Genomic DNA, 20,878 nt, shown 5'->3' on the forward strand with positions numbered 1-20,878 from the left:
GTCATGAAGAGATTTCGCGAAATACATCAGCTGTTTAATGTACACAATTCTTATGAGATTGAAAACCTTTCATCTATGATATTCAAGGTCTTATTCCTTTACTATTTTTAAATACTAGCTGAAGAGCCCGACGTGGTCCGTGGAATTTTTTTTTTAAATATTCAGTTTGTTTTTAGCCTATGTCACACCCCAGGCTAACCCTGAGTCTCCACAAAAAATCAGCCCATTCGTTCCAGCTGTTTGGCCGGCTGTATGGAACATATAAACATAAACATATATATATAAACATATATAAACATATATATATATATATATATATATATATAAACATATATAAAGGAATGTCTTGTTTTATTATATAGATGAATATTTAAAAATGATCTAATTTTGTATATATTTACAGCTCGGCCCAGAATTAATGAATAGCTACTACTGGTGCACCGGTTCAAATTAAGAAGAAGTGGACTATCTTAGTCTACGTAGTTCAACTACTTCTCGGTATTCAATACATTTGGTCCCTGTGTATTTAAATATAATATTCCAAAAACCACTATACTCGTTAAATCTTAAAATCACCAAATCTCTGTACGAATCATTATGCTAAAAGCTAATGAATACAGTGATAACCAGAAAATTCCGGAATTATTGTCTTTTAGTTTTTCTTTTAAAACACGAAATTTCGCAAGAACTTAGTTATTTTTAATTATTAAAACTAATATATTCTAAATCAAGGTCATCAGAGCAAACATATTTTAAAAAGAATTAGTTGCAAACTATAAAATTCTAAATTTATAAATATAAATAAAACTTTTCAATGTTTTATAGTTATTAATGTATATTACTACACAGGTTTATCAATGTTTACGGCACTAGGTATTTATGGTAGAAAGAGTAAACTGTAGAAATATAGAAAGCAGGAACTATACAGCGTATATATAGAACCATAGACAAGGAGAAAGCTAGAGTTTACGAGTCCTTCAACCACAGGCTTTAACCATCAATGATGAGTTTATAAAAAAATATGAGGAAAGGAATTGAAATTGAAAATCAGAAGTCTTAAAAAAAGGAAAGAAGAGAAAAAATCTGAAAATTGAGAAAAAGCGAGTTGATATAAGAGAGGACAATAAGAAAGCGAAAACTAAAAGGAAAAAGTCTATAAAATGAGAAAAGAGAAAGAATTAAAGAACAAGAGAAAAACTTAACAAAGTTTAAACGAAGGAAGACTGCAAAATAGTTATGGAAGGAAAAAATAAGGGATGAGAAATACAGAGCTATGATGACTACAAAATTTAAGATGGAGTTCATTATACAATGTTTATTGTACTCCTTTACTACCCTACCCTTCCTCTCCTACTTAAGAGTTCTAATTAGACAGTTAAAGTACTACTAAACCTCTATTCAAGCAGTATTTAAGGCAAGCTTAATGTGTATTTAAAGCAGTGAACAGGTTTCTGTGGTAACCCACAGTGTCAGAATAAAATTAATAACGATCTATTTGATATTTATTTAAATCTTGCAACCTAAAGGCTTCTGTACGCCCCTCCCCCTCTATACACCTCCCCTTCACCTCTCCCCCAGACCATTTAAAGTTTCGTGGCATAATCCCAGTGATTTCCACCATTCAATGATTGATCTGAAGATAAAGTAAAAAAATAGATAAATAATAGTTTTTTCCTTTTTCCCATTGAATTATTTGTCATTTCTCACAGAATTAGTTATTATTTAAAGGGAGTGTTCGCTAACCTTGTAATTGGGTACAGCACAAACAGTAACTAAACTTAGGGTTGATTTTCGTTTTGATCTCATGGTTCTTTAATCTTCGCAACTTAAGAACAATCAAACGAAAAAATGTATTAAACTTATATATTTTGTATATTATACTTTTTTGGCTTATCGTTGTTTTTTATATAAAAACTTACGAAACTACATTTTCTCGTTAAATTATTCGTCTTTCTCATATTTACAAACTAATCATAATTCTAGTTCTTTCACAAAGTACGTTTTTCATTGAAATATATAGATGTAATTACATTTATGCTTTTTTAACAAAGAATTGTCCTAGTATTTCTATAGCTAAATTCTTCAATTTTGATTTATTAATCTCTTTTCAGAAATACACTTGCCTTCCCAAACAATTTTTAAAGCTAAATTTTCCTCCCCAAAATATAATTTTTTATAAGGTTTTATTCCTTATATAAATTATTTTCTCTTTTCACAGCTTCATTCATATATGTTAAACTATTTCTCTCTTATTTTTGATACATTCTTTCTTTTACTATCAGCGTTTAAATATGCATTTATACTTTGCTTAGTGAAAACCAGAATACTCTGAAATAGGAAGACGACTTTAAGAATCAAGTTAACAACTTTAAAAAGTAAAAGAAGCAATGAGCATGAAACTCAGCAATTGTGCAGTGTCAAACCCATTTCACCAAATTAGTGATATAATAAGTGCCTAGTAAAACTATTTGCTTTGTAACAACATCAATACACTATTGCTATTCCACTGTTTTTTGGTTATCACTGTAGCTCCTGGAGTTTTCATCTACCCCAAAGCGTGATTAAAAAGACTATTAAAGTAGTATTATAAGGTTTTTAAAATTTCATAACATTTTCCCATAAATTCCCAGTTGACACTGACAGACTAAATTTTATGTAATAATTTATACTATTCTGAGGTCAGTTCTTTAACCTTAATCTGCAGGGCCTAAATTCCCAGTTGACACTGACAGACTAAATTTTATATAATAATTTTTACTATTCTGAGGTCAGTTCTTTTCTTTAACCTTAATCAGCAGGGCCTAAACTAGATTTCCAGTATGAAAACTTTTCATTGATTTGATTAAGTACGAATTCTGTAAAAAAAACACTGACTTTGTACTTTGGAGATATCCAGAAAAAATTAACTTATTTTGTAGAACTAAAAAATTTACGGATTAGTGTTATCTGAAGGGATTAACGATACAAAAGCTTGAAGCACTAGTTATTTATTATTGCCATGGTTTAAACTGTATATCCAGGGTATGGTAAAGGCTAGGGGTTCGTGACTGCGCTGTGTGTGATCTACGTAATTTATCGTGTTTAACTGTATATAAACCAACCCAGATATATCATTATATATTTATTCTGTCATATATTTCAATATTCAGATACATATACATATATATATATATATAAATATGTAGAATACAGATTGAATCTATCTTCAATAATATACATTATTTCTTCAGGATCTTTTATAAGACTCCATAAAATGTATTTCAAAACCAATATTCATATTTTCATGTACAATGTACACACTGTCAAAGGACAGTGATAACTATTTGTATTGAAATTACAAATTAACTTAACTCTAAACAAAAATCTGTGAAAAGGAGTTAAGTTTTTGCCACAAAATCAAATTTTTCAAACCTGTAAACCTTTCTTAATTCAAGCAAGATTTTTTCGAATAACTACCTCATCGGGTTGCAAAAATATAGGAATAAGAATATCAGAGTTTGTGACAAGAACTCAGTTACTTTGTGATGAACCTCCACGCGGGGGCTTTGTAAAAACAATTCTAAGAAATCAAAGTCATATCTAGCTTTGCCTCATTATTTCTTATCACATATTGTATTTTTGAAACTATTTCTATTTCTTTATAAGTAACATGTAGTTTTTATACGTTCGTTTTCCAATAGATAAAAATGTACAAATGCAAACATCACGTCAAACCAAAGTAAATTTCACGTAAAAAATTAAAATTTTATATGTATATCATAATATAGTATATAGTATAGTATATCATAGCTAGGGTTTGCAGCGAACGAAACGTTTCGCAAAAAATGCGAAATTTCGCATTTTTTCGGGAAATTGAATGAAGCGAAAAAATGCGAAATTTTGCGAACATATTTTTCGCGAAATGCAAAATTTCGCATTTTTCCGCGAAACATATTGAAGCGAAATCGCATTTTTCGCAAGCAAAGGAATGCGAAAAAATGTGAAAATGTTCGCGAAAAATGCAAAATTTCGAGAGACGATTCTTCTTTTCGCTGCAAACCCTAAATTCAAAACTTATATTGAAGAGATTTTAAGGAAAACAAAATAATTTCTAATATGTAACAGGATTATTTTTTTCTCGTCTCAGTAATCCTACATGAATTATACCTTCTCTTTCTGTCTAGTTTGTAGTGACACACATTTTGCGATCCATAATATGACATCTTTAATTGGACTGTCAGATTAGTATCTATTTTATCTATCGTTATCTAGGTGCATAAAGAGTCTCTTTAGCATAGATTTAACAAATATGCACACAAAACCTTTCAGGACTTTTTTCTTCACCTTATTTAACAGTTAATCTGTATACAGTTCTTTTTAAGCCACAAAAAATATTTTATGTAAATATATCAAATCTATCGGGTTGTTTTTTTGGATTTAAACGTTGAAACAAATGAATTAATCTATGTGGTTTATGGCTGGAGCCACCAATAGTTTTAACCATTTCAAAACAATTAAAGGGAATTTCAAAACAATCGTTGATGTTTATCAATGTATTTTGATTGGAAAGAGCATCGTTACCTCGAATAAATATTCTTTTTTTTTATAATGTTAAAGGAAGACGACATTTCAGAGTTAAAAAAATACGCATTTAAATTATTTATTTTAATAATTTTTTATTTTAACTGTCTAAAATTGTGTATAAATAATAAAAACGTTTTTGCATTTCACAAATATTTTAAAAAAATTAAGTCTCCAAAAAAAAATCTGTGAAATCCTTTTCGTGTTCTTGTTCTTTATACTATCAAAAAAATGCTCACAGGTAAAGTAACATTGAAAAGAAGAAGTATCGATAGAATCTTAGTAAAATAAATTAGATTTACTTTTGACTGTTGCCGAATGACAATGACATAACTGGTTACTAGATAACAGATAAAAGGCTGTTAAGTAAGTTTTTCACCAAGTTTTGTAAGAAATGACAGATTGCTCGCATATCACAGAAAACCTGATTTCTTAATTAAACCTGAACTTATCTACAGTCTTTCACAAGTTTTTGCCAGAAATATTTTCTGTTTTTATTCTTCTCTTCACTCAACCGAATAATTCGACATGCTCTTTAAAACAAAACTTAAAGGGAATGTTGGCGAGTTACAGAAACAAATGTTTGTTTTATAGAAATGAATAACGTGTTTTAAACAATTTCTTATCTTTTAATCTTATAAATTGGATACAGTTGATACAGATGAATTCTGATTTGATGAATTTTCTGAAAATTTCTCAGGATCTTCTTTAAGTTTCATACTTTTATATTCTTGAACAATAAGATCTAACATGAAATTTTCTTAGTGAAATAACAATATTTGAGAAATCTTAAAATATTTTTTTAAAAGTATATTTTTTTACCAAATATTTAATGTTTTAATCATGTTTTCCAATATTCTTCTTTCCTGGCTACCTTTATTTACTTATAATAATATATAAACTATTAAATTGTAATTGTTATGAGAGTTTGAAATTGAAAAAGAAAGGCTTCAGTGAATTTTAAATTTAAATTCCTCTTCATATACAGTACTTTCAATAGCTCATTTTTTACTTAGCTATTTTTTTATGCATACCAGTAGAAGATTTTATATGGCTTAATTTATGATCATGAGGCCAAAATTGTAATAATTTTACAAAATATCAATATCATTACATTAAACAAATACACTTCTTTAAAACTCTTGTTTTAGGCTTAACATAATGTACTGAATGATAAACTATAATTCTCCATTTTAGTGCTGTAACATTCTTTTGAAGTTTTGGAGAAGGTTTTGTCGTTATTTACAGATAGTTTTTATTCCACTTCAGAAAATTAATCAATTCAACTTGTTTATTCAATGATCAGGGATAAGTACGTGGCAATTTTCAATTCATAAATCAATAGAATTTTGTGTTAGTAGAAAGCAGGATAATATCATCTGCATATACCCAGATGCCCATATAGACACCCTGGGTTTGGCATCCAATAGTTGAACATCGTAATAACTTGATAATTTTGTCAATGTAAATACAGAATAGCACAGGGGAAGAAACTGCTCCTTGTCTGACTCCATTTTGTACATTGAAGGTATTTGAGAACGCATTACCCCATCTAACATTACATTTTTGTTTATAAACTACTAGCTTGGGAACCCAGCTTTGCCTGGCATTTACACATTCAACTTTCAAATTCAACCAACTTCACATCAAATTTTAAAACCAAGCTGAGAACATTCCGTTTGTTGTCGAGTTTCCCAATCAAAATTTGAGGCAAATCGGTCAAGGGGGCCAATGAGTTATGATCTGACATACAAACATTAAGACAGACAGACAAATATATATAAAAATATATAGATACAGCTAGTAGAGGATTGATTTATTCGTTTTAGTTGGTCGTCTTAACTCATCTATGACAGGAACGGCCTTCTCGGCTCTGGTCTGATATGAACGAAGGTGTTAACAAAATAAACTCGAATATCCTGATGTTAATGAAACACTATATATTGTGCAGCCTTCAATTCCTCTCGGCCCAGAATTTTGAAAAATGGATTTGGAAGTTCAGATTGAAGGATGGGGTCCAAAAATCAGAGAAATCTCATTTTTAAAATCATACTTCCATAATATTGCATGGTGTTTAGATAAAAAAAATACTAAAAATATGCTTTTCTAGCTGAAGTGCCCGGCGTTGCCTGTGATATAAAAAAATAAATCGAATTTTGAAGGAAAAACAAGGTACCCATGAGTTTCCTCAAAAAATGCCAGCCAATTTGGTCCAGCCGTTTGGCCAGGTACAGCTACATATATACAATTATGATGTGATGTGATGAAAAAATCTTGGAATTTTAATTGTTCAAGAATTGTAACTACTGAGGATCGTAATGATAGACGTGAAACATTATGTTTAGTATAATTCTTTTTTAATAAAAAAATGTGAAGTTAAAAACTGAAATATATACAATTATATACATGAGCGAAGAGCTTTATTATAGATTAGAATTTATACAGCTTTCAATATATAGTCATTGTATTGTATAGTTAACATACTAAAGAATAAGTTATAGATAATGTTCCTTTACAATAATCATCACTTTAAAAAAATACAAAATTCATGGAACCTTGAATGAAAATCTGTATATATATATTTATAGAGCCCAATATCTGAGACTGACTAGAAGGATGGAAAGCAGAATGAATTGATACGAGGTTGCTCCGGGTTCTGAACCAGATCTGGGTTGGATTGGAAGAGTTTCATCAGTATCTCTCCAGGTCACATGCACAGCAGAGAAGTTGTATGTTCTTACAGGAGAATAGTCAGGAATATCTAAAAGGAGTTGAGTTTTTGCCACAAACTCTGATTTTCTGATCACTATATCTTTGTAACCCAATATCGTAGACCTTAGATATTTCAAACTATTAATACTTATAGATTAAATAGTCTAAGTTTGAAATATCAAAGGTTTGCACCATAAGATTACAAAGATATTGGAATCAGAAGATTTTAGTTTGTGGCAAAAACTCAATCCCTTTAAGATTATTTTAAGAAAATACAGTTGTATCAATATCACTGTGTCACTGTCAACTAGACAGAAGAAGAAGGTCACACTCAAGCGACATTACTGGATAGCTTTGTGACCTTAAAGCTCAACTAGTTTTTATATTATGAAAAGGAAATTTATCCAAAAACATATTATTGAAATTCCAAAACATTTTTGTTCTTCTCAATAGCTATTCAATAAAAGTAGTCAGGATTTAAAACAAATAAAATTTCAACTTTTCGTTTAATTTCCTATAATTTGACGTGAAATCGGCAATTTACTATAATTTGACGTGATATCTGCAATTTACTATAGTTTGAAGTGATATCTGCAATTTACTATAGTTTGACGTGATATCTGCAATTTACTATAGTTTGAAGTGATATCTGCAATTTACTATAGTTTGACGTGATATCTGCAATTTACTATAGTTTGACGTGATATCTGCAATTTACTATAGTTTGATGTGATATCGGCAATTTACTATAGTTTGACGTGATATCGGCAATTTACTATAATTTGACGTGATATCTGCAATTTACTATAGTTTGAAGTGATATCTGCAATTTACTATAGTTTGGAGTGATATCTGCAATTTACTACAGTTTGACGTGATATCTGCAATTTCCTATAGTTTGACGTGATATCGGCAATTTACTATAGTTTGAAGTGATATCTGCAATTTACTATAGTTTGACGTGATATCTGCAATTTACTACAGTTTGACGTGATATCGGCAATTTACTATAGTTTGACGTGATATCTGCAATTTACTACAGTTTGACGTGATATCTGCAATTTACTATAGTTTGACGTGATATCGTCAATTTACTATAGTTTGACGTGATATCTGCAATTTACTATAGTTTGAAGTGATATCTGCAATTTACTATAGTTTGACGTGATATCGGCAATTTACAATAGTTTGACGTGATATCTTCAATTTACTATAGTTTGACGTGATATCTTCAATTTACTATAGTTTGACGTGATATCTGCAATTTACTACAGTTTGACGTGATATCTGCAATTTACTATAATTTGACGTGATATCTGAAATTTACTATAGTTTGACGTGATATCTGCAAGGTTTGATCAATCCTACGAACCTGCATCTGACCATGAGAAAGGTTCTATTCCACCAGAATGAGTAGGTCCGTTTTCAGCCAATATGCTTCCATGGTGTATATCAGAACTATATGATTTCATGCATTCAGAAAGTAATTCAGTCTTTGTCACAAACTCAAATTTATAATCCTTATATCTTTGCAATCTGATTGTGTAAACCTTTAAAATTTCTACGACATTTGGTTGCAAAGATATAGGGATTAGCAAATTTGAGTTTGAGAACTCAGTATATTTACATTTTGGGGTTTAGCATTTATTGATAAAAAAGAACGTAATTGTTTAAAAAAAAATAAAGGTAAATAATGTTTTTAACAAAAGTAAATGTTAAATTATGAACCGGGATATTAATCTGGCCTCTGCATAGGGATATAAAGTTTAACTGGAAATATTAACATAAAATCAATCCCACTGATTAAACCTGGACTTTCCATGATTATCCTTCCTGTCGACAATTTTCACATCCAGAGCTCCGTAGTTTTTCCTTCCTTCCATATAATCAAACTGTCTCCATGTACATTCTACATTTTCATCTTGGAGATCCGTCCTAGATATTGAAAACAGAGATCCAAAGGTTGATAGATCTCTCGCAAAAATCGTAGATCATTTTGCCAATTACGCCTTTAAAACTAAAACTTAAAACAATTCCTTAGCTTTAACCCTATCCCTGCTGGGGTACTTGAAAACCAGGATACGCTGGGGGGGTCAATTTATGTTTTATGTCCAAATATGACAAATGATACATCATTAGAAAGCTCTTGTGCTTTACTTTTAGAATCTGCAAAAAAATTTGCAAATTTGCGAAAATTGAATTTTTTATCGCAAAATCCAGTTTTATAGTAAAAATGTTTGCAAAAAAAAATTTGTCCAAAAAATGACAAATTATACATTTTTAAAAAGCCCTTGACCATGCCATTTCAAATATGCAAAATATTTTGCAAAATATTAAATAACCTGATTTTTAATCAAGAAAAACTAAAAATGTGCAAATTTCCCCTGGCAGGTTGTTTGCAAAAAATTTGAAATTTTTTTTTCGCAAAACTTGTGCAATCCGTTTCCTTATGTCATAGGCTTTCCAAAAAGCTAAATTTTATCAAAATCAGACAAGTGAAAGTGGGTCAAAACAAAGATTTAGTTTGTTACAGGCAAAAGAAGTCATTCAGGCAGTGTGCCTGAGGACTCAGGCAGTTAGTATTAAAGCCCGGTTTTAGGCCTAAAGGGAGGGCTTTGGGTATGTAAATAAAGTCAGAAAATTTCAACAGCCTCAGATCAATACTTTTTGAGTTATGTAAAAAAAACTACAGGGGGGGTCAAATTGACCCCCCCCCCCCCAGCAGGAATAGGGTTAAAATGAATATAAACACTGCAAAAAATGCAAAGTTAAGTCAGTAAGGGGAAAAAAGTCAAAACTTTGCAATACTTTAAGTCGACCAAGTCGTAAATATTGATTCAACTTGTCATAGCAATCTATAAAAATAAATCAATAAATCAGTACCCTGTAAAAAGTAGTTACTGAAACCTGTACAGAAGGAGTTTCCGAAGGCGAGATGACAAGTTTCGGAAATGCAAACTCATGGAGGGATAATTCCGGAAATTTTTTAAACGTCAGTCTAATTATCTAGGGCAAGGTTACGTTATGACTTCTGAGCATAGGGCCGAGCGCTGCTAGAAGGCTGAGCGTATTGGTTCAAGAATATTTCGGAAACTACCTTTCCGCAATTAGTATATTCCAGTAATTGTCTACGGATTTTTTCTCCTGAATTTGTCCTTTCCGGAATTTGTTCTTCCTAAATTTGTTTTTAATTTCTAAAGTACCTAGCTGCTATCGCTGCAGCAGGAATTGAACCATTGCAGCCTTGGACTTGGCCTTCATTGGATATGCCGTAGTTGTTAGATCTGCAATAAGTTTAAATCAATCAAAATAAAAAAAAATTGTTCAATAAAAAAATGATGAACATTTTCTTATAAGGAAGGAATAAAAATACAAAAGATGAAAATTAATGTAAATTGCAAAAGAAATGAATTGATATTTCAAACATAAATTATGGTAGATCAAATTATCTAAGTTTGAAAATTTAAAGGTTTACACCATCGGGTTTCAAAGATTAAGGGATTGAAAAAATTGTAATTGTGGTAACGACTCAATTCCATCTTATGATGAGTAATTTTGGAAATGTAATTGTTTTATACTTTTATTTTAACGGATACCTCATTAAATTGTACATAGTCTCCTTGTCCTGGACCGTCTGCTGGTTTGACCGGAATATTCTAGCTCGTGGAGTATTATTATAGGAGAACCAATCACCAAACCTCTCAGACATTTCCTAATAATAGATGGGATGTTGTCTTGTCCTGTCTTTTCTGTCTTGTAATGTCTTTGTCATGTCTTGTCTTGTCTTCTCTTATCTTGTCCTGTGTTGTGTTGTGTTGTCTTGTCTTGTCTTGTCTTGTCTTGTCTTGTCTTGTCCTGGGTTGTCTTGTCTTGTCTTGTTTTGTCTTGTCTTGTCTTGTCTTGTCTTGTCTTGTCTTGTCTTGTCTTGTCTTGTCTTGTCTTGTCTTGTCTTGTCTTGTCTTGTCTTGTCTTGTCTTGTCTTGTCTTGTCTTGTCTTGTCTTGTCTTGTCTTGTCTTGTCTTGTCTTGTCTTGTCTTGTCTTGTCTTGTCTTGTCTTGTCTTGTCTTGTCTTGTCTTGTCTTGTCTTGTCTTGTCTTGTCTTGTCTTGTCTTGTCTTGTCTTGTCTTGTCTTGTCTTGTCTTGTCTTGTCTTGTCTTGTCTTGTCTTGTCTTGTCTTGTCTTGTCTTGTCNTCCAGGTATAAGCTGACCCTCTTTCAGGGCGCAGTGCATGGTACATATGGAAAAAATATTGGATATACTGTGAAATCATGCATTTCTATCAAAATAATATTTTACAATTTTGTCTTAATCTTTTATAAAAAAAACTTGAAATGATAATAATAAATTCTTAAATAAAAACTAATTTTGAACTAATAAATTATGATTATAATTACCTTGTTGAGTAAGAATACTGGTCAAATCTTTCTGCATGATCTGACCAGGCAGCTGTTCAAGTACATGCAGTAAACCAGAGTCAGAACCAATCTGAAAAGAACTTTCAAGTTTACAATCAAACCTTTTTAATTCAAATAATTATTTCTTAGTTTTCTGTACATTCAGTGGCGTACTAACCCTTCTCCGGTGGCGTGCAAGGGGACTTCGCTAAAATATTGGGAATTTAGGTATCCCCTTCTAGAAACTTGATATCCATGTTCATGTTCATTTTCATGTTCATGTTCATGTTCATATTCATGTTCATGTTCATGTTCATGTTCATGTTCGCTCATCATTAATCTTGAAACACTTAGAAAAGTAACGCAGATGACTTCATAGGAATTATAATTATTATAACCTATTGAACATGTTACCTTATTATAATCTATTGAATCTGTTATCCTATTATAATCTATTGATCTGTTGCCTTATTATAATCTATTGAATCTGTTACCTTATTATAATCTATTGAATCTGTTACCTTATTAAAAATCTATTGAATCTGTTACCTTATTATGATCTATTGAATCTGTTACCTTATTAAAAATCTATTGAATCTGTTGCCTTATTAAAATCTATAGAATCTGACACCATATTATAATCTATTGAATCTGTTGCCTTATTATAATATATTAAACCTGTTACCTTATTATAATTTATTGAATCTGTTACCCTATTATAATCTATTGAATCTGTTACCTTATTATAATCTATTGAATCTGTTACCTTATCATAATCTATTGGATCTGTTACCTTATCATAATCTATTGAATCTGTTACCTTATTATAATCTATTAAATCTGTTACCTTATCATAATTTATTAAATCTGCTACTCTTTTATAATCTATTGAATCTGTTACCTTATTATAATCTTTCGAATCTTTTACCTTATTATAATCTATTGAATCTATTACCTTATTATAATCTATTGGATCTGTTGCCTTATTATAATCTATTAAACCTGTTACCTTATTATAATTTATTGAATCTGTTACCTTATTATAATCTATTGAATCTGTTACCTTATCATAATCTATTGAATCTGTTACCTTATTATAATCTATCGAATCTGTTACCTTATTATAATCTATTGAATCTGTTACCTTATAATAATCTATTGAATCTGTTACCTTATAATAATCTATTGAATCTGTTACCTTATTATAATCTATCGAATCTGTTACCTTATTATAATCTATTGAATATTGTACCTTATTATAATCTAATGAATCTGTTACCTTGTTATAATCTATTGAATCTGTTACCTTATCATAATCTATTTAATCTGTTACCCTATTATAATCTATTGAATATGTTACCTTATTATAATCTATAATATCTGTTACCTTGTTATAATCTAGAATCATCCATTGATTATTATATGTTCCGCAGTTAAACTTCTCAAATATATTCGCCCATGATGAAGATGATGTGGCCAGACGGTTGGAAACCATTACCCTGCAATAAGTAAACTGAAAATAAAAATTTTAACATCCTTTGAAAGTTTTAGATTTATTTTGATATTGTGACCACTATAGATTAATATTGTGACCACTATAGATTAATATTGTGACCACTATAGTTAATATTGTGACCACTATAGATTAATATTGTGACCACTATAGATTAATACACTGTTTTTTCTTTTTATTCCTGATTCCATCTCCTAAGTTAACTAGATTTGGTAGACAGATAAAACTCGTAATTTTCATGCTTCATCCATAGAGTGTCGTGTCCGAAGTACATCAGTACTGAACCCTTTATAAACCTATGTCATATCGAAGATTAACTATGCTGCCTAAAGTCTCCCTGTACTCAATTTTCTTCTTTAAAAATAATGATACCTCACCCTTGCTCGAGCAAAGGTTTGAAGGTTTATATGATTGTGAATTGGACATGTCAATCCACAAAATGTGCGTGGCTTGACATTACGTGTACAATCAGTTGTCTGCCAGATATAATAAAACTCAACTTTAAGGTTTCAAGGGTACTAATGTATGTACGGCTTTTTTTTATAGAGGGCCACATAAACCTCAACCTCTACTGACCTAATTGGTTCCAAAACCCGTCCTAGTGGATTCAGATCCTGGAAGAGAGTCTGGTTAAAAACGAACAAAGTAGTTTCAAGAGAAACTATTCCAGAGGAGAGAGAATATAAAAATCATCCAGACTATATATTGTACCTGGAGAACGAGAAATGTAGAACTTTTTTACTTTCAAAATTAAGATATTGGCAAATTATAAAAAAAAATCACGCATAAATGAAACTGACTGTTTAAGCACGAACAAAAACAAAATCAAACTATAAAAGCAATAAAAAACACAAGCAAAATACCCCTCAAAGCAGAAACTGTAATTTTAGGATTTCACATAATTATTTCTGTCTCTCGGATATAACTGCATAACTGGACATGGATATTTTGTATCCAGGTATAAGCTAACCCTCTGTATCATGATAGTTTAGGATATACCTGCATAACTGGACATGGATATTTTGTATCCAGGTATAAGCTAACCCTCTGTATCATGACAGTTTAGGATATACCTGCATAACTGGACATGGATATTTTGTATCCAGGTATAAGCTGACCCTCTGTATCATGAAAGTTTAGGATATACCGCTTCAACAACCTAAATCAACCTAAATTTAAAGGGAGTAAATCTGTTTGGTCTAATCTTAGATTTTCCTTGATGATCTGTCTCCAAACCTTTCATTCATTTTGAAATAATATTAATACAAAATAGATAATTTCGGGGGATATATAGAAAAATTAAAATAATTTTGAGGCAAATTTTTGTATTCTGAAAACCTTTCTTGTGGCCAATTGAGTTACCACAAAAATTTAGGCCTGATCAGTTTAGCCGTTCTGGCGTGTATTGGTAGCAAAAAAAAAATTTATTAAAATAGACAAGCCAATCATATATCTACATAGTTAGACCAATGGCATTTGTTAAAACTAAAAAAGAAAGCAAATGACATAAAAAAATCAAATAAAAACAAAAAAACAGAAAAAGGGAAAAAATAGTTTCTAAAAATATTTACTTACCTGTAATGCAAAGATCTGTATTCATGCCAAGTACTGTGACTGATGATGATATTATCTTCGTATACCTTGATTAGAGCTGAGCAGGACGGAAAGGATACCTGGAACCAATAAATATAAAACCTAGATTAGAGCTGAGTATGACGGAAAGGATACCTGGAACCAAGATTTATAAAACCTTGATTAGAGCTAAACAGGACGGAAAGGATATCTGGAACTAAGAAATGTAAAACCTTGATCAGAGCTGGGCTGGGAGGAAAGGATACCTGGAACCACGAATTGTAAAACCTTGATCAGAGCTGAGCTGGGAAGAAAGGATACTGGAACCATGAAATGTAAAACTTTGATTAGAGTTGAGCTGGGAGGAAAGGTTACCTGGAACCATGAAATGTAAAACCTTGATTAGAGCTGAGCAGGACGAAAAGGATACCTGGAACCAAGAAATATTAAACCTTAATTAGAGTTGAGAAGGACGGAGAGGATACCTGGAACCAAGAATATAAAAACTTGATTAGAGCTGAGCAGGACGGAAAGGATACCTGGAACCAAGAAATATAAAACCTGGATTAGAGCTGAGCAGGACGAAAAGGATACCTGGAACCATGAAGAATAAAATCTGGATTAAAGCTGATCAGGACGGAGAGGATACCTGGAACCAAGAATATAAAAACTTGATTAGAGCTGAGCAGGACGAAAAGGATACCTGAAACCATGAAGGATAAACCTGGATTAAAGCTGAGCATGACGGAAAGGATACCTGGAACCAAGAAATATAAAACCTGGATTAGAGCTGAGCAGGACGGAAAGGATACCTGGAACCAAGAAATATGGAACCTGGACCATGAGCTGAGCAGGACAGAAAGGATACCTAGAACCAAGAAATATAAAACCTTGATCAGAACTGAGCAGGACGGAAAGGATACCTGGAACCGGATTATAGCTGCGCAGGACGGAAAGGATACCTGGAACCAAGAAATATAAAACCTTGATTAGAGCGGAGCAGGACGGAAAGGATACCTGGAACCGGATTAGAGCTGAGCAGGACGGAAAGGATACCTGGAACCAAGAAATATAAAACCTGGATTAGAGCTGAGCAGGACGGAAAGGATACCTGGAACCAAGAAGTATAAAATCTGGATTAGAGCTGAGCAGGACAGAAAGGATACCTGGAATTAAGAAATATAAAACCTTGATTAGAGCTCAGCAGGACGAAAAGGATACCTCGAACCAAGAAATATAAAACCTGGATTAGAGCTGAGCAGGACGGAAGGGATACCTGGAACCAAGAAATATAAAACCTGGATTAGAGCTCAGCAGGACGAAAAGGATACCTGGAACCATGAAATATACTAGAGCTGAGCAGGACGGAAAGGATACCTGGAACCAAGAAATATAACACCTTGAATAGAGCTGAGCAGGACGGAAAGAATACCTGGAACCATGAAATATCCTAGAGCTGAGCAGGACGGAAAGGATACCTGGAGTCAAAGAATAAGCTCGTTGGATGCGGTGAAAATCACTTTTGAAATGTCGTATATGAAATCGACAAAAATTTAAATCCCAGTACAGTACACTCAAAGCACAGGGATAGGTCTGGGCCCGTACAAAAATCCTTTATTTTTGCAGTCCAATGTCGGAGACCTTAGATAATTTAAACTTTCAAAATAAATAGTTTGAAAAATCAACGGTTTACACTATCAGTTTGAAAAAATATAGGGATTAGAACTTTTAAGTTTGTGGCAAAGACTCAATTTTCGATCCTTTAGTACAACACTTCCAATCCTTGACTTTCCTAGATTAGAGGTTTCGAGATTATTCATCCCACAAAGGTTTCGTGAGAAAAATAAAATAAAATATTTACCTTTCTTTTCTCGGATTTGTATTTTTGTAAAAAATCTCCTGATTTTATAATTTTCTTCATCTCATCAATAGATAGTTTATGTATTCGGGACATTTTTATGCTTTTTAACAATCATTAAACAATTTACTTTTTATAACATCAAAAATAATCAAAGTCTTTTTAATATCTTTTTCATGAGAATCTAGATTATCTATAGATATATTTTTATCCTAAAGAATTTGTTAAAAAAAGATTTTTAACAAATTTAAAGAAATTCTATACAATCATTTCGATTCTATATTTTAAACTATTAAATTAAACAGCTGAAGGGATTTATAGAAAGGTTGAGTTTGTGGCAAACACTGAATTCTTTTGATGAAATATTTAATAACAAATATTTAGTTCCATGCAAATATTACTTTTAATGTACAGATGATGAAGATTGAATCCCTAAGTTTGGTAAAAAGTTGATCAGAAGAACAATATCTTCATATTTCATCTCAACCAGTTCCAAACCAGTCTTATCTAAAGAAAAATTTAACAATTTCGTGCGTATTAGAGTTCATTATAAAAATAAAATTGAGTCTTTGCAACAAACTCTGATTTTTAATCCCTATATCTCGGCAACCCGAGGGTGCAAACCTCTGACATTTCAACCTATGAATTCTGTTAGATTAAATAATCTAAGTTTAAAATATTAAAGGTTTAAAGACATTAGGTTGCAAAGATATTAAAAAATTCCTTTATCAAAGATATCTAACCAGGAATCTAAATCAAGTTCGAAATTGATTCCAACCGACAAATTTCGCCATCAAAACATACAGAGAGTAGGAAAATGATTTTAGAAAAAATATCAATTTTACAAGGATACATCTTGCTATATCGTTTAAAAAAAGAATCCCAGCACGACAAAAATAAAACAGATACGGTACAATACAGGGATAGGGCCTGGCCGGTACAATTTTATTGGAGTAAATCCTGACTTGCCTGGAGTGGATTGCACGGAGAGAAAAAAAAGAAACCAACCTGGATTCTTCATTTTCAACCCTTGCTTCATTCCTTCCATTTGTTTGTAAAACAATCTGAAAACAATTATTGGAAAAGCGTTTTAGTTTTCAACCAAATTTTGTCACTTTTTACCTGACCATCTTCCAGTAGTCTGTTTTATTTGAAACCTCTTGTTCCAGGGCCCACTTTTTGTTTGTGTGAAGGATTTCCAGGACCCAGGTACAAAATTTTGGATCCGGTATACACAAATCTTTAGCGATAAACTCTGAACAAATAATATGTTTAAAAGATAGAAACGATATTCTTAAATCTAAAAGAATTACATAAATATGTTTGTCTTTTAATATGATAGGGTTCAAAGACTGTGAGACTTAAAGGAACTGTAAACTTATTTTTAAGTAGCCCCCTCTGTATGTAGAGTAGTGGGATGTATTGGGAATCGTTGTGAATCGATCTCTATTAGTAAAGAGTAATTTTAAATTGGATCTACAGTTCCTTTAAGATGATAAATACTTTATAATAGTGTAGAATTAGTTGACTAGTAATATATCCCTCTGCTAGTCCTGCTCCTACCTTTATAATAGTGTAGAATGAGTTGACTAGTTAGATATCCCTCCGCTAGTCCTGCTCCTACCTTTATAATAGTGTAGAATGAGTTGACTAGTTAGATATTCCTCTGCTAGTCCTGCTCCTACCTTTACAATAGTGTAGAATGAGTTGTCTAGTTAGATATTCCTCCGCTAGTCCTGCTCCTACCTTTATAATAGTGTAGAATGAGTTGACTAGTTAGATATCCCTCCGCTAGTCCTGCTCCTACCGCCTGCAGGTCGTCTTCATAACGTTCATTACTGATAAAATCTAATATTAAAAGTATTATCAATCAAATTTGTTTAAAAAAAGAGTTATAAAACTATAGAAACTAGCCAACAGAAACATATTCGTTTAAAACATGGGCCTATATTAAAGAAATTGTGAATTAAAAAATGTAGAAAAATATATCATAAGATTTGACAAAGGGACTGTTCTCTTTATTTAAGTGATCCTCAATTGCAAGATGGCATGCCCGATACACAACAGTACCCTTGGAACCTTAATCTGAACAATAATTACCAATGTGAATCGGACATGACACTCAACTTTTACAGTCCCTTTAAGTTGCAGAATGCAGATCGACCTGCACATTATGTGCATTGTGCAGTACTGTGTATATTAGGAGGATGGTGGATATTTATCTTGATCTTGCATCATTGCAAATTATTAACAAAAAAACAGCGATTTTAATTTTAATAAACTAGCTGTAAAATATAAATTGTGTATTGTATTTACACAGTTTGAAGGAAATATAACGATTATCTATATAATAAAACGAGACATTCGTATATATACATATGTTGCCTATAGCCGGCCAAACGGCTGGACCGAATGGGCTGAAACTTTTTGTGGACACTCATGGAAGGCCGGGGGGGGTGTTATATAGGCTAATAAAATCGAAATATTTTTTTTTTCAATATTTTTTTGCCAGCATTTTTTTCCACGGACAACGCCGGGCCCTTCAGCTAGTATATCATAAAATGTAATTGTAATACGATTTTCAACAGTTCATAATCATAAATCCATTTTGCGCCATATAACATCGACTTTTACAACTTTAATATTCATCTCCACTTATTAAAGTTTATGGATTTTAAAAAAATGTTGAATTGTCAGGATATCTTAACCTCTTTTAAATCATCGTTGCTTTCAAAGTTTTTACAAGTAACTTAAATGACGCAATCTTAGTAAGAGAAGTGCGACAACCCNCCCCCCCCCACCCCGTGTCATTTAAAAATAAACATCTTCATATTGTATCTCAGGGCAGGACGGGGTTATAAAAGGTTATACCTAAATAGTTCCAACCAGTTTGAATAAACTTCTTTGTAAAGTTTGCCTGAGTAATCCATCCACTTACAACTCCAGGTCTAACCTTATCAAAGGGTTTATAATAAGATTTTAAAAAATGAAAAAGAGAAGCTGGTGGCATATCGGGAACTAGGAAAAGACTTATACCTGGAGGTTTCCCTGTTCTCCTTGTACCACGGAGATAATCTCACTGTACAGTGGAGAAACTGGGAGAAATAGGAGGAAAATAGAAATGATCCGGAACCGGACCTAAATAGATGTTTCAATTCGATTTATGTTTTATTCTTGTTTTTTTCATGTTTCTCAAAGAACGAGACAGAAGTTCAAATTTATGCGACACTACTGGTACGTCTTTGTGAGCTCGATAGCGCCTCTAGTTTTGATAATACATACAAGTATTATATCAGAAAAGGAATTGAGTCTTTGCCACAAACTCAAATATTTAAACCCCCAATATCTTTAAAACACGATGTTGTAAACCTTTGCTATTTCAAACTCAGACTATTTGATCTAACAGAATGCATAGTTTGAAATATCTAAAGTTTACAACATTTGGTTCCAAAGATATAGTGATGAAAACCAGAGTTTTTGGCACAGACTCCATTCCTTTATCTGGTTAAATTGTTATAAATTCAAAACATTTTTCTTCTTAATAATTCTTTCATAAAAGGAGTTTTTATTGAAAACATATCAGATCTAGTTTGTCTTCTAAATCAATGTAATTTAAAAGATCACCATTTTATTTATTGTTCACGAATTAGATAAAAACTTTGTTAGAACTTTTAATGCTGAATCAGTTTACTGATCATTTTTCTGAAATAATAAATAATAAAAAAATCATCAACTTGAGGCTTTCTAAATCTTCCTGCTTTCTAGTACAACAGAAATTAACAAAAAAGGTATTACTTCCAAGTTAAAGTATTCTATTCTTTGGTCGGTTCCTTTCGTAAAATTTGTATATAAACAAGTAAATTCTACAAAAAAAGTGATGGTATAAAACCTGTATATCTACTTTTAATTCTCACTGTAATCTGTATCCTTTATCCTGTATTTTGAATCTATCATTCTGTATTGTGTATTCTGTATTAGACTGTAGTCTGTATCCTGCAAGGCAACCTGTACTGAGTATACTGTAGGTATACTACCAGTCTAGGGTGCAATAATTATGCAATAGTAAAATTGACTCAGCAAAAAAACAGGTTTTAACATGTTGTTTATAGACTTTCTAAAAAATGAAGAACTTTAACAAATAAAAAGAATTCTAAAGATTTTAAAACTTTTGGTGTACACTGTACAGTGTACACAGTACATGAAAATCTAAATAATTATTCAAACTTTTCCTTAAACATTTTACCACCAAAGGGTTTAGGTTTAAAACAT

At 31.6% G+C, this 20,878-nt stretch overlaps 2 protein-coding genes across 20 annotated transcripts; both read right to left on the minus strand.

The window, feature by feature from the left end:
- Window positions 1–6,963: 6,963 nt before the first annotated feature.
- Window positions 6,964–11,016, minus strand: LOC111708212 (putative phospholipase B-like 1). 2 transcript variants are annotated; one of them, XM_023481515.1, is made up of 5 exons: window positions 10,869–11,016; window positions 10,476–10,556; window positions 9,082–9,207; window positions 8,645–8,730; window positions 6,964–7,321 (listed from the first exon to the last, which is right to left on the minus strand). In XM_023481515.1, the coding sequence occupies exons 1-5, from the start codon at window positions 10,979–10,981 to the stop codon at window positions 7,143–7,145; spliced, it is 585 nt and encodes a 194-aa protein (XP_023337283.1). In that variant the 5' UTR covers window positions 10,982–11,016; the 3' UTR covers window positions 6,964–7,142. The 2 variants fall into 2 exon arrangements, with proteins under 2 accessions (XP_023337283.1, XP_023337284.1); XM_023481516.1 differs by having other exon boundaries at window positions 9,106–9,207; window positions 10,869–11,015.
- A 630-nt stretch (window positions 11,017–11,646) lies between these two features.
- Window positions 11,647–20,613, minus strand: LOC111708213 (putative phospholipase B-like 2). Of its 18 annotated transcripts, none has more exons than XM_023481525.1 (13): window positions 20,234–20,332; window positions 19,646–19,747; window positions 19,481–19,562; window positions 18,356–18,457; window positions 17,732–17,864; window positions 17,618–17,673; window positions 17,042–17,116; window positions 16,613–16,650; window positions 14,755–14,852; window positions 14,275–14,338; window positions 14,105–14,200; window positions 13,054–13,165; window positions 11,647–11,757 (listed from the first exon to the last, which is right to left on the minus strand). In XM_023481525.1, the coding sequence occupies exons 1-11, from the start codon at window positions 20,234–20,236 to the stop codon at window positions 14,168–14,170; spliced, it is 786 nt and encodes a 261-aa protein (XP_023337293.1). In that variant the 5' UTR covers window positions 20,237–20,332; the 3' UTR covers window positions 11,647–11,757; window positions 13,054–13,165; window positions 14,105–14,167. The 18 variants fall into 18 exon arrangements, with proteins under 18 accessions (XP_023337293.1, XP_023337291.1, XP_023337290.1 ...); XM_023481523.1 differs by lacking the exon at window positions 14,105–14,200 and adding an exon at window positions 13,756–13,793 and having other exon boundaries at window positions 14,253–14,338; XM_023481522.1 differs by lacking the exon at window positions 14,105–14,200 and adding an exon at window positions 13,756–13,890 and having other exon boundaries at window positions 14,253–14,338.
- Between the last annotated feature and the right edge of the window lie 265 nt (window positions 20,614–20,878).

This window comes from Eurytemora carolleeae, unplaced genomic scaffold, assembly GCF_000591075.1.
Source record: "Eurytemora carolleeae unplaced genomic scaffold, Eaff_2.0 scaffold834, whole genome shotgun sequence".
NCBI classification, from domain to species: domain Eukaryota; kingdom Metazoa; phylum Arthropoda; class Copepoda; order Calanoida; family Temoridae; genus Eurytemora; species Eurytemora carolleeae.